Raw genomic sequence first — 14,360 nt, forward strand, 5'->3', positions numbered from 1 at the left:
CCAGGATGGGACACCAGTGTGTCACAGGGGATGCCAACACACTCACTCACTTATATGCAGCCCCAGCACCAAAGTAAAAAAATGGCAAGGTGGCATTTGAAATGCTGGGGGTGGGTTATGGTGTGATAAAAGTCCAACATGTACACCTGAACTTGGGGCCTAAACACTAAATAATACGAGTGTGAGGCCAGCCACAGAAATGGAGTGTGCCTGCTGGTGAGTGCAGCAATTTTCAGAACGCCGCCTGAGGTGAGGGACGTGGGTGCTGCCCATTCGCCCTCATACCAGTGCAACATGAAATGGGCGGGGGCTAAAAGGGGCGTCATCAGAGCGTCTCAGGTCGTGGAGTAAGCCTGAGGCTTCAGTGTGTCTCGTCTGCAGCTGGACTTGACTTGGATCCTGATGAGTAATGACTGGCAGGGTCACGACCTCTGAAGCCACGCCCCTTATGGCACAACACCTGGCCAAAGAGTGCGGGTGAACAAAAACCACAATGGCCTGAACTTTAAAACAAAGGGTTTCATCAGATTCCTCGGTGTTGAAACCCCCCAAATCACGATGTGCAGCTCAAATCTCGAACCAGAAAAATAACATGTCAGTAATTTACAAACAGTCCCAGGATCCTGGTAGTCACCTTTACCAACGCGCTGTCTGAGGTGATCACCTTGTCGCCTCACTTTAAATGCCAGTCACTCTAGACAGTGTAGGCGGTCGGGTGGGGGGGGGGGGCTTAGCCCAGCTAAATGACCCCCCTGGAGCCGCGTCTGCTTCTATGGGTCATCCATCCATTCTAAAACTCCCTTCAAGGACATGAGACACAAAGAGCGTATCTCATTCCTGTCCATGGCAGGGCACTTCACCACACACCCGAAGTCATCTGATGCCAGTGCAGACACACGTCATGTTAAGTGGCCACTAAACGACATGATCCCTTGTCTTGTCCATGAAGGACTGGCACCAGCAGCACACGCGCCGTCTCTGTCTTACCTGCGCCCTTTGGTGTCGCGTCCAAAAGGGAAGACGTCATTTCATGAGGAGGCTGCCTTGCTCTCTGATCAACGAAGACCGTTTGGGATGAAAGCAAGTTCTGTATCAGCTGGAAAACAAATGGGCACAACATAAAATGGGTGAATGCTGGGAGTGCCCACAGGATGTGGTGCGTCTTCTCAGCTTAAATGACTTTGGTTTACTGAACCTTAATTTACTTTACATTGCAGACATTAACATTAACCAGCAAAACTATGAATGCCCATGTGCAGGGTGGCTGGCTTGGTGCAGTGCCCAGAGATCTGGAGACCCGGGTTCAATGCCTCATTCACTCATTTTTTTTGCCTTCCACATCCCAAAGTGGTTTAAACTGGTCCTGTTTAAGTAAGTGTGTCATATGATAGACTGGCATCCCATCCAGAGCCAATTCCTGCATTGCATGTAATGCTGCCAGGCTCTGACTCCCAGTACCCCAGAACTGGAATCGATAAACAGATGGATGGATGGATGAACAACATGATGTAGACTTTTGGGTGATCCTTCCAGTCAGTTCACAAAGTCTTGAGACCCCTTCACTTTCTACATACTTTATTGTCTTGCAGATTAAATTTGAAATGGATTGTCACAGGAGGGTCGCCTTCCAGGCTCATCCAAGGTACGCAGTACCACCCCGGAACAAGAGGGGGCGCTGTCGCTAACAGCCTTGTCTAACTTTTTTCCCCTGACAGCACCAAGAGCCGAGAAGCCGCCCATTGAGAACAGTGGAGCCTGAGAAGCCAATTTCCGGTCTAAGTAAATATAGAAAGGCAGACGTCCCCAGAAGGTGGCCTTGCATTTTGGACCTGAGCGCCTGACAGACTGGAGCCCCCCAAAGCCTGTGGGCTCTTTGTCTAAGGCTGCTGGAGGGTGAACAGGAGGCAATCGCCCACTTTCTTTGTGGATCTGCTGCTTTGCTTTCTGTTCGCTGTTGGCCCAGTTGGCATCCCCAACTTTTTATGGTTGTTATCACTTGCAGCCCCATAGGATAACTGTGCCAGGTTTGCCCATCAGTCTACTGTACACTTGCCAGCCCCTGATGACAAAGTACAAACTTGTCTTCAGAAATGTTACAAATTTATTAAAAATCCAAAACTGAAATCTTTCATTTAGAGAAATATTCAGACCCTTAATTCAGTAACTTGTACAAGCCCCTTGGGCAGCTTTCAGTCTTCTGGATTTGGGCAGTTGACCCCATTCATCCTGGCAGATCCCCACAAGCTTATCATTAGTTTGGATGGGAAGCGTCTGCAGATGGCCATCTTCAGGTCTCTCCCCACATGTTCTGTGGGGTCCAAGTCTAGAGAGACCTCCTTGGACTTCATGGCTTGCTTTTTGTCCTGGCATGCGGAGTGAATTCTGGAAGCTTCTATACACAAGTACACATGAGGCTTTTTTAAATGTTGGATTAGATTAGAAGCATCTGTAAACTGCCATCTTCAGGTCTATCCGCAGATGTTCTATGATGTTGGAGTCCTGGCCACTCAAGGACCCCTCTGAGACTTGTCCTGAAGCCACCCTTGTGTTGTGTAAGCTGTGTGCTTCAGGTCATTGTCATGCTGAAACGGTGAACCGTCACCCCAGTCTGAGAGGTTGTACACTCTGGTGCAGGTTTTCTTCCACCAGCACCTTTGGTCAATTCTGACTAGTCTCCCTGTCCTTGCTCCCCCATAGCATGATGCCCACCACCACCATGCTGCTACACCATAGAGATGGTATTAAACAGGTGATGAGTAGTGCCAGGCCATCATCAGACACATTGCTTGGAGTTCTGCCCGGAGAGTTCAGTTTTTGTCTCATCACACCAGAGAGTATTTGTCTTCACACTCTCATTGTCCTCCAAGTGCATTTTACTCAAGAGTGTCTTCCTTCTAGCCACTCTGCCATAAATGGTGGGGTGCTGCTGAGATGGTCTTCCACCTCAGCAGAGGACTTCTGAAGTTCTGTTAGAGTGACCATTGAGTTTGTGGTCACCTCCCTGACTAAAGCTCAATGGCCAACTCTTAGGAAGAGTCCTGATGGTTCCAAACTTCTTCCATTCCACAGCTTGTTGAGACCTCCTGGGAACACTCCGAGCCTTAGCAATGGCTTTATCTCCTTACCCTGCTCTTTGGCTCACCACAATTTGATCACTGGGGTCTACAGGGACTGCGGTGGGCTGGCGCCCTGCCCAGGGTTTGTTTCCTGCCTTGCACCCTGTGTTGGCTGGGATTGGCTCCAGCAGACCCCCATGACCCTGTAGTTAGGATATAGCGGGTTGGATAATGGATGGATGGATGGGTCTACAGGGAATTCTTTGGAACGTTACGGTTTGGTTTTTGTCCTGACATGCAGTGTGAATGGTGTGACCGTCTACACACCGCTCCACCTAAATGAGGTCCAGTCAATTCGCCACAGGTGGACTCCACTCAAGTTCAGGGCACCTCTCAAGGGGCATCAAAGCCAACAGGGTATGAAGACTTCGAGAAAAGCCAGATTTCAGTTCTTGACGTTTACTGCATTGTCAGACCTTTCTGAAGACATGTTGTCACCTCGCCAGGGTGGGTCATTGAGTGCAGACTGATAAATGTCAACGTTAGCCATTTCAGGTGAAATTTCCAACACAGTAAAAGGTGGTGGAGTCTCAAGACTTTCAGGATCGACTGTATGATGCGTGGACTCCATGTACCTCATGATCACACAGAAGAAGCCTCAAAGGTGCAAGGGGGGGCTCACCTGGTTTTGTGTGGTGGGGTCCGGCTGGCAGGCGTTGCCTCCCGCAACTCTGGGTGGAAGTCGGCTGCACCAGTTGGGGTAATTGACCAGGATGAGTTTGGTGAAGTTGAACTTGTAGGTGAAGCGCTTGCCTTTGGTCTTGTGGAGGATGCGTTTGTTGTAGTAGTACCTGCGGTAAAAGGGGGCGAGAATGAACGGGAGAGGCGACACACTCTTCTTTTACAAAAGTGAAAGTCATGGAGAGAGTTCTGTATACAAGAAATTACGTTTTCTCAAAAAAATCCTGTTTACCATTCCATGCAAAAATTCAGACACCCAACCGCCCCCCCGATGGCCAAATTACTTACTTTATAGACGTCTGAAGTGAAAACAACTTCATCAGCAAAGCAACTCAAAACATCAAAATGGCAAGTGCTGTGATGACTCACATGATAGTAAATGTAGCATATGCAAAAGTTTGTGCCCCCTGCCAGGTCAGTACTTAGTAACATCCCCCCTCTGCAAAAATCCCAGCATGCCCGTTGTGGCGGATGGCTGGGACACCCCTGTGATGGAAGGACCGGGGGAAGAGGACATATTTGGGGCGATACACCCCCCCAGGAACACAAGAGGGTAACCCCAACCCCCCTCTAAGCTCCAAACCCGTGGCCACTGTCAGAGGTAGCCTGGACAGTTCCAGAGACCATGGACTGCAGCACTTCCTCCACACCTGAAAGCAAGGCCACCGAGAGAAATCCGGGCCCCGGTCCAAAGAAGGTGTGTGGGCCCTCGTGACTCAGAACTCAGCGATTAAGTGACGTACTTGTTTGCCGGCCGATGACTTTTTTCTCACTGTGCCCGGAACCCCCTCCTCCTCGTCACTTCCCACCGAGCAGGGAATACCCTTGTAGACCACGTGACTTCTCTCCCAGGGCGGCCTTCATGAATGTCTCTTACGTCGTAAACTGTTGACCGCTGCTAAGTACCCTGTGACCCGCGTGCCTTTTTAATTTTGAAACTAAACAGACTTGCAAAATTTTTAAAAATACAATAAAAATGAAATGAATTAAATAAATATACAGTACTTTGCAAAAGTTTTAGGCAGGTGTGAAAAAATTCTGTAAATAAAGAATGTTTTCAAAAATGGAAGTGTTAATCATTTATTTTATGCAGTGAATGAACAAAAGAGAAATCGAAGTCAAATCAATATTTGGTGTGACCACCCTTTCCCTTCACAACAGCATCAATTCTTCTAGGTACACTTGCACACAGTTTTTGAAGGAACTCGGCTGGTAGGTTGTTCCACACATCTTGGAGAACGAAGCACAGATCTTCTGTGGATGTCGGCTTCCTCACATCCTTCTGTCTCTTCATGTAATCCCAGACACACTCGATGATGTTGAGCTCAGGGCTCTGTGGGGGCCATACCATCACTTCCAGGACTTCTTGTTCTTCTCTACACTGAAGATAGTTCTTAATGACTTTGGCTATATGTTTATGGTCGTTGTCCTGCTGCAGAATAAATTTGGGGCCAATCATACGCCTCCCTGATGATATTGCATGATGGATAAGTATCTGCCTGTATTTCTCAGCATTGAGAACACCATAAATCCTGACCAAATCTCCAACTCCATTTGCAGAAATGCAGCCCCAAACGTTAAAGGAATCTCCGCCATGCTTCACTGTTGCCTGCAGACACTCATTATTGTACCGCTCTCCAGCCCTTCGACGAACAAACTGCCTTCTGCTACAGCCAAATATTTCAAATTTTGACTCATCAGACCAGAGCACCTGCTGCCATTTTTCTGCACCCCAGTTCCTATGTTTGTGTGCATACTTGAGTCGCTTGGCCTTGTTTCCACGTCGGAGGTATGGCGTTTTGGCTGAAACTCTTCCATAAAGACCACTTCTGGCCAGACTTCTCCGGACAGTAGATGGGTGTACCTGGGTCTCACTGTTTTCTGCCAGTTCTGAGCTGATGGCACTGCTGGACATCTTCTGATTTCGAAGGGTAATAAACTTGATGTGTCTTTCATCTGCTGCACTAAGTTTCCTTGGCCGACCACTGTGTCTACGATCCTCAACGTTGCCCGTTTCTTTGTGCTTCTTCAAAAGAGCTTGAACAGCACATCTTGAAACCCCAGTCTGCTTTGAGATCTTTGTCTGGGAGAGACCTTGCTGATGCAGTAGAACTACCTTGTGTCTTGTTGCTGTGCTCAATCTTACCATGACATGAAACTGTCTTCCACAACCTCACCTTGGTAGCAGAGTTTGGCTGTTCCTCACCCAGTTTGAAGCTGTTTCTGTTTCAGTTAATGACTGTGTTTCAACCTACGTGTGACATTGATGATCATCAGCACCTGTTTGGTAGAATTGGTTGATCAGACACCTGACTAGAATCCTGACTTTGTGCAAGTGGACCGATAAGAATTGATGCTGGTGTGAAGGCAAAAGGTAGGAACACCAAATATTGATTTGATTTAGATTTGTCTTTTGTTCGCTCACTTTGCATTTTGTAAATTGATAACAAGAAATAATCGTTATTTATATTTCTGAAAGCATTCTTTGTTTACAGCATTTTTTCACACCTGCCTAAAACTTTTGTACAGTACTCTATGTTCAAATTATACTAAAAATGATGGGACACTTTGGGCTTCATGGGCCCCACAGTGATGTACCGGCTGCACCCCCTCACTCTCCTCAGGCCTGCCCGGAAGTGCTGCCAGAAGAGGATCATCTGGAGCATCTGGAGTACTTCTATAAAAGAGGCCGCCTCACTCCATTCAAGGAGTCAGAGTCGGGAGGTCGAGGAGAAGGAGAGAAGGGACGGAAGATTATTGTGGAGAACTGTGTGCGCTGTGTGCCGTAAGGGCAACAAAAGGGACGAGAGTGCGTGTTGCTTTTGGACTTGTGTCCCTGTGCCTGTCTGCGTTCGGCTTCGGGCAGCGGTATGGCCCTAATATTCCACACCATGTTTTTGGTAGCCACCTAGGAGTCTCTGAATTCTTGTTTCAGAAATGTGTTTCCAAATTCTTCTCGGCGGATCGCTTTGAGCTGCGAGATATTCTTCCGTGCAGAGCACATTTAAGATCTCCAGTAGTCTGGGAACTGTGAGGGCCAAACCTCCACCTTGTGCTTCTTGAGGTACTTCATCGTTGACTTCCAAATGTGTTTTTGGATCGTTGTAGAAGCCATCCATTTTTTCCCCGTCTGACTGTCTTAACATTCTCCTTGAGGATCTGTTGATGTTTGGTGGAATCCGCTATTTGCTGTGCTGCTGGCCGTCATTGCAGATCCGCCTTTGTGTTCTTTTCTTCGAATGCTGGCTCCTTTATTTATTGATTTATTTAACTTTCTCCAAACAAACCTTTTGTGGTTGGAGACAAACCGTTCTCTCCATGACATCTGGTCCCTCTGTCTTCAGTCAGATGGTTTTTTTGTTTTTTATGATGGGATCGCTGCTAAGGTTTCCTCCTGATGGCTTCTCAATGAATGTCACGTCCATGTAAGTAATGCTGCACAGTAGGACACCAAGTACCCCACCATTCCTTTCTCGTCCGAGGAAGTCATACGGGGTGTTTAGCTTCTTTCCATCATGTCTCAACCAAGGTTAATAATAATAATAATAATAATAATAATAATAATAATATATTTTATGTAAGGCTCCTCCCCTGCCTGGGGTTCAAGTTCGTGTTTGCTGTCTCTTTTGTTCATTTTTGATTCTTTAATTTTGATTATTTGCACCATTCTTTAATTTTGGCTTTGCCTTTGTACACAAGCTGCCTGTGTTTTGTGGGTGGTCCCCCAGGAGGTGGGGCCACCTGCCAATCAGCAGTAGGGACTGCCCTCTGCCCTCCTCTCCCAGTTTCTGCTGGTTCATGTTGAATATGTTTGGTGCTTTTTGATTTTTCACCTTCTGCCCAATGTCTTCACCTCACTTTAGATTGGTGATTTTTTTGAGACTTTGCCTTATTGTCTCCACAAACCCTTTGTGTCCTTTGTGCTCTTCACTGTTTTGTAGGACTGAAACCTTTCTTATCGTTCACCTTTGTTACTAACCAGGTTTGAAGGATTCCCCCTCCCCTAGTGGTCATTTTTGGAAGTGCTTTTAGGGACTTGTGTGCCCTTGCACAATATATGAAATGTCCTACCTGAAAGTTTTCTGAGTCTTGACCTACGTGGTCCCCCTGAACTGCCTGTTTCATAATGACATTTCAAGCTGCTAGCTGGAAGCTCTCGGACATCATTTTAGAACTTTCTCCTGCTTTGTAGGCATCAGTTAGTTCTGCTTTTAGACCCTCAGTCAGTTGCTGCACAGTGTTTGAAGAGTCACAGGTGGCGCAGTGGTAGTGCTGCTGCTTTGCAGCAAAGAGACTGTGGAAGATTGTGGGTTCGCTTCCCGGTTCCTCACTGTGTGGAGAGCACTCTGAGTAGTGAGAAAAGCGCTATATCAATGTAATGAATGAATTATTAAAGGATTCATTTGGCTCTGGAGTGGTCATCAACTGACCATCTAAATGACAAGTCCTGACCAGCTAAGCCAGACCACAATAAAGGCTTAACACGTTCTGAGATAGTACAGCTGAAAGGGGGCCCAAACTTTTACAAATGCCACATTTGTTCAATTTTTTTACCAGTTCATCAGATGAATGGTCACTTCCTAATGTTTGTGTGAAATTTCCCCTTCACAAGTTTCCAATGGTGTCCCCGTGTTCTTGATGAGCTTATTTTAAAGTCACCGTCTCGATCCAATGGACTAATTCCCTTCATAATTTTAAACACTTCAGTCAGGTCTCCTCTTCATCTCCTTAAGGCTCAGCTCTTTTAATCTGCACTCATAATTCATCCCCTGTAGCCCTGAATCAGCCTAGTTGCTCTTCTCTGGACCTTCTGTAGTGCTGCTATGTCCTTTTTGGTGACATGGAGACCCAAACTGCACACAGGCCCCCAGATGAGGCCTCACCAGTGTGTTATAAAGCTTGAGCAGAACCTCCTGTGACTTATACTCACACATCAAGGCGCTATATAACCTGACATTCTGTTACCCTTCTGAATGGCTTCTGAACACTGTCTGGCAGATGATGGCTTAGAGTCCACTACGACTCCTAAATCCTTCTCATAAGGTGGACACTCGATTTTCACACCTAACATTTTTCCTTCCTATGTGTAATTCTTTATATTTACTGACATTAAATTTCATCTGCCCAAGCCTGTCTGCTGTCCAAGTCCTTCTGTGATGATATAACGGTTTTCAAATTATCTGCTAATCCTCCAAGATTGGCATCATCTGCAAACTCTACCAGCTTATTCTTTATATTCCTATCTAAATCATTTCTATATATTAAAAATAGCAGCAGAAACAAACAGCCCCCTGCTGGTCACCACTGCTCAGTGACTTCCTAGAATATGCGTCAAGGGTTTATATCTGTACTCACTAGCCTCCTTAAGAACTCGAGGGTCCATATTATCTGATCCTGGTGATTGGTTTGATTTCAGCTTATTTAATCTCAGCTGCTCTTCTCTCTCTACAATCCCTCAGTACCTCCTTAGTAGTCCCTGTTACTGCTCTGAGGTTATCGACTTGCTCACTTGTGAAGACCTCAGAAAAATGTAAGTTTAGGACGTCCGCTATTTCACTGTCTGTATTTTTAATTCTACTTTACTATTTCTGATGTACTTCACCTCCTCCTTGACTTTTCTTTTACTACTAAAATACTGAAAGAATCTCTTAGGGTCGTCTTTCTCCTTATCTGCTATATTCCTCTCCAACTGTCTTTTAGCCTCCCTAATATCCTTCTTAATGGTTGCCCCTCATGTTCTCCTACGCTCTGTGATTCACTTTACAGTTATTAATCTTATACACCTTAGTCGTCTGTTTTTCTTTTGCAGCTTCATTTTTAACTCTTTATTAACCCACTGTGGAGTTTTTTAAGTTTCCTATTAATTCCAAATATAGGTCTGTATCTGTCCTGCATTACGGTTTTAAACCTGTTCCACTGCTCCTCCACTGTCTCCACACTTAAAAGCTTATCCCAGTCCACCCTCCTTAGACTTTGTCGCATTTGCTCAAAATTTGCCCTTCCTACAATTTTAGTCTTTGCATTTGCACTCTTACAAAATACTAAGAATTGTATTATACAGTAGTATGGTCACGTGACCTTAATGGTCCAATCACCTCTACACCCTCAGTTCTATCCTGATTATTATAAAATACTAAATCCAGACAGGCTTCACCCCGTGTTGGTGCTTTAACATGCTGTGTTAAAAAACAGTCACTGATTACATCTCCTGTGCTCCTCCATCTTCAAGGTTATCCCAGTTAATATTTGGATAATTAAAGTCCCCCATGACTATAATATCCCCCTGTAAACACCTTTTAAATATTAGTAATAAAAAATGTGTGTTGAAGTCTGCATTGAGTGGTCTGTAACACACTCCTAAACTAAGACCTCTTTCCCTAATGCTTTCCAGATGAAGCCAGATGTCCTCACTAAGATGGGCTCATCATCCAACTTTCCTTTAAATTCTGTTTGACATAAACAGCAACCCCACCTGTTCCGTCTATCCTTCCTAAACAAATGTGTACCCATCAATGTTCCGCTCATCACCATCTTTGTTATTTAGCCAGGTTTCTGTCACTGCTATGATGTCATAATTCTATTCTCCTTCATACGACTCCAACTCACTTGTTTTATTTTTTAATACTTTTAGGATGAAGACCAGCTATTTTAAATCAGTGTACAATCAGTTTTACATTCTTTTTCCTACCTGAGTGCCCGGCTCAACTTGTCGTAATTCATGTGCGGCTTCCCCTTGCGAGCTCCCCAAAGTCGAGCCACCTCCTCGGGATCACGAATGACAAATTCACCCCAGTCACCCTGCCAGCTGATCACAGAGGAGTTCAGATCTTCTCGTGACAAGAGCTCAAGGATGAAATGCCAAAGCTGGATCTGCCTGGAGCCTGGGGTCCATTCAGGTTTATAGGCCCATTCAGGGAACACAACGCCTTTAGGAGGGAAAAATAAAACAAAGCAAAACAAGTAAGACATGGTGGCACAGTGGGTAACCTAGACCCTCTCAGAATCTGGGCACGTGTGTTTTTAGTGTGGTCTCCAGCTTGCTCACTACTATGACATACTGAAAGGGCAACAGTCTCAGAGCAAGTGAGTGGCAGTTGGTGAGCACAAGTGGGCAGTCAGATGGACTGGCACCACAACCCGGGTGTCTCTTACTGTTGGAGCAGGCGCTGGCTAACACTCAACACAAAATGGAAAGTCCTAAAATAATCCAAATCTCCTCTAGAGTTGGATTGGTACTAAAATTTTGACTTTGTTATTCATACCGGATTTCAGACCCAAACTGTTCTGATGCAAATAACGGGTAGCACCAAACCCCCTGTCCTACAGCAGCTTCCCTGGTGTGCCACACTACGCACCGCTTCCCTCTGGATAGTCGTGAGGTCCCAATCATGTCGAAGCAATGCAGGTTGGGGGTGGTGTGAGGGTTGGTACTGTGAAGTCCCATTGTTCTGAAGTGTGTAGTTTCGTTCCATGAACTCCACAAAACAGATGTTTTTTCTACAATTGCAATAGCGAGTGTTGAGGGATTGAGAGGAAAGCTCAAAGCTTACATCTGGGTCCAAAAATCCCAAAATGCCGGTACCATACCGTTTTGAAATTTGGATTTTTCGCTACTTTTTCCATGCTGGTATACCACACGACCCTTATCTCTTCTGAACTTAGACTGTAAAACAAATGGACGTCATGCGTCTGCTCCATGTAGGGCACTTTGGGGTGGATTGAGAGTACCATTTAGGACAAGCTCTGTCACTGCTGTGGTTGGGTCACCTAAATGCCTGTTTTAATGAAAGCGATTGGTCGCCCGACATCATGTCGCTTAAGCTGAAGGCGTCTTCTTTCTCATGTTCTTAGGTGTCTTCAGATGATGAGTGCCAGAAGTGCACAGGTGGTTCTCTCTCTAGTCAGCGTCTCACTCCTCCTCGCCTAACATGACAATGTTCAGTCAGCAAACTGGCAGGTAAACGTTAGAGCAGAAACTGGAAGAGGTGTGCATAAGAAAAACAAACAAAATAAAAAAAAATAAAGCACAACGATACCGACACCAAATATGAGAGACAATAATCGAGGTCGAGAGAACAAGAGGATCAAAACCAAAAGTAACACGCGAGAAAAGAGCTCAAGGATCAACTTTGAAGATTTGGTATCCACAGACTGGAGAAGGATTTGCTCCCACACATCGATTACACGTGGGCCTCGACCTCAGAGGCCATGCCCCGAGCAGCGCTGGACCCAAAAAACAAACCCCCTTGCAGTTATCAATAACTTGCCTCATTATGGTGGGTGCATGTAGGGCTGTTATCCCCCTTACAGTTTCCACTGCTGGTTTGAGGGCTCAACCTGCTTGTTTTGCAAGCCATTATCTTCTTCAATCTGATAGGACAGCAGGGTCCCCTTGGCCATTTTGAGCACCTTATATACATGAATTTTTTTTTGGGGGGGTGGGGGGGGTACCCTTGGCTTTTCGGACACCGGAGAGCAGGGTGGCATATCAGTGCCCTGGAAGATTATTAGAAGAATGGGACACATGTTCATCTCTCCAGTGTTCATTCTGCGAGCAGCAGATGGGGGGCACACATTTACTCCAGCTACTGAAATAAGTGTCCCCTCCAGTGGAAGGGGCGGGGGGGGGGGGGGGCACACTAGACATTAAAAGTGATATACAAGACTTGCCACTGTATTTTTAAATGCAATTCATTTTTGGACAAATTTCTAATTCCAGTCTTCATGTTGTGTGGAGCTGATGGGGGCAAACATATCTACAGCTTAAGGCCCAGCTCTGGGAATGAGTGCCCCCTTCAGTGTGACAGGACCAAAAGGGCACAGCAGGTACGGACTGGGAAGGAAATTTCCTCCAAGTTTTAGACGTCACTTTGTGAACCTGAGCGTTATAGGATGACACCAGCTGTCACATCTGTGATGCCACAAAACTCTGCTGCCAGTCAACAAAGACTGCTGCCACACCACAGCCAAAAATGAAGACGTGCCACCACTCTGTACTGGTGCACATCAACCCACCTCAAGCCCTGCTGACCATTTAACCTGAAAGCAAATCTTCAGGCATTGAGAGGACATGCAGACCCCACACCAAGAGGTAGAGACCCCAATTTGAACCCCGGGAGCCTTAGGGCTGTGACTCCCAAAGAGAGAACTTAGTGACGGCGAGACCTCCCACCATTAGGGAAACTCCACTGCTGGGGGTAAGTAAAGAGCCCACCGATCAAAAATCACGGCAGTTATTACAAGGACGGATTATAACAACCAGCATAACTGTTAGTAACACAATCAATAAGAGCACGGCACAGTTATCAATCACCTCAGTGAATGCAATTATCAATATGATTAACGGTGATGTCAGTTAATGTGATTATCAATACAATTAATGACTATCTAAATTAACATAATTATTAATAATAGCTACTGATCACCTCAATTAATGTAAATATCAAAAAAGCTAGCAATGATCTCAATCAACATGACTGCTAAAAATACAATTATCTTTCAGCTCAATCAATGAAATTATTGATTGTATCAATAATGTGATCTCAATTAATGGGATTATTAATAATTGTTATTAATCACCTAAATTAAAGCAATTATCAATAAAAATATTGATTTAATCAATAATGCAATTTTTAATCAAACCGTTAATACAACTGTCAATTCAATTATTGATTGTATCAATTAGTATGATTATTACTAATACAGTTATTGATCACCACTATTAATGCAATTATCAATACAATTATTGATTATATCAGTAATGTGAGTATTACTAATACAGTGTGGATCACCTCAATTAATGCAATTATCAATAATATTATTGACAATCTCAATTAATGTGATTATTAATAATAGATTAATGGATCACCTCACTTTAAGCAATTATCACCAGTTGCATTATAAAAGTAAATGTCATCACAACGGTGAAGGCCTCACCTCTCATCCAGTATGGAGTGCCAACTTGGGTGCCCGGGTCAGCTGCACAGCTGCACTGCATGTCTTGTTTAACTGATCTGAAATCATCATCATCATCATCATTATCATAAACATCTGAGTTCACTAAACTTATTTATTATCATTTACTCATGTTAGCATCACTTGGAGCTTTAGGAAATTCATTTAAAAAGTATTTTTCAGTATTTTCATCTTTTATGAGCATAACTTGGTGAAGACAGGTGGCTCAGTGGATGGCTCTGCCTCCGCACCGGTCACCTTCACTGTAAATAAATTCCATTGACCATACATGACATGAACCGTTCATTTTACAGTTTAAAAACTGTACTGCAATAAAGGGTTTAAATAATGAGTTACATTTAAACAAAGTTTGAATTGTCAACATCAATGAGTTGTTTGTGGGAGGGTTGTTGTTTGTTTTATTTATCTTATTTATTCTATAAAACTGTGGTTTCTTCTTGGGGACAAACAAAGTATAATGTGATGTGCCAGGCTATTTTATGAATAATCGTTGAATTGTCGTAAACGCGCAGTGGTACAATTTGCATAAAGTTGGCATATTTGCATAAGGCAACGCCCCCTTCGTAGAAACGCGGCAACTTCTCCCTT

General features: G+C 44.7%; 1 protein-coding gene across 1 annotated transcript; it reads right to left on the reverse strand.

Annotated features, from left to right (window-relative positions):
• Positions 1 to 770: 770 nt before the first annotated feature.
• LOC127526861 (ETS translocation variant 3-like protein) lies at positions 771 to 12,197 on the reverse strand. Its single transcript, XM_051924018.1, has 5 exons — positions 12,106 to 12,197; positions 10,486 to 10,737; positions 3,739 to 3,907; positions 988 to 1,096; positions 771 to 877 (listed from the first exon to the last, which is right to left on the reverse strand). The coding sequence occupies exons 1-5, from the start codon at positions 12,195 to 12,197 to the stop codon at positions 771 to 773; spliced, it is 729 nt and encodes a 242-aa protein (XP_051779978.1).
• Positions 12,198 to 14,360: the final 2,163 nt, after the last annotated feature.

This window comes from Erpetoichthys calabaricus, chromosome 2 (assembly GCF_900747795.2).
Source record: "Erpetoichthys calabaricus chromosome 2, fErpCal1.3, whole genome shotgun sequence".
Lineage (NCBI taxonomy): Eukaryota > Metazoa > Chordata > Cladistia > Polypteriformes > Polypteridae > Erpetoichthys > Erpetoichthys calabaricus.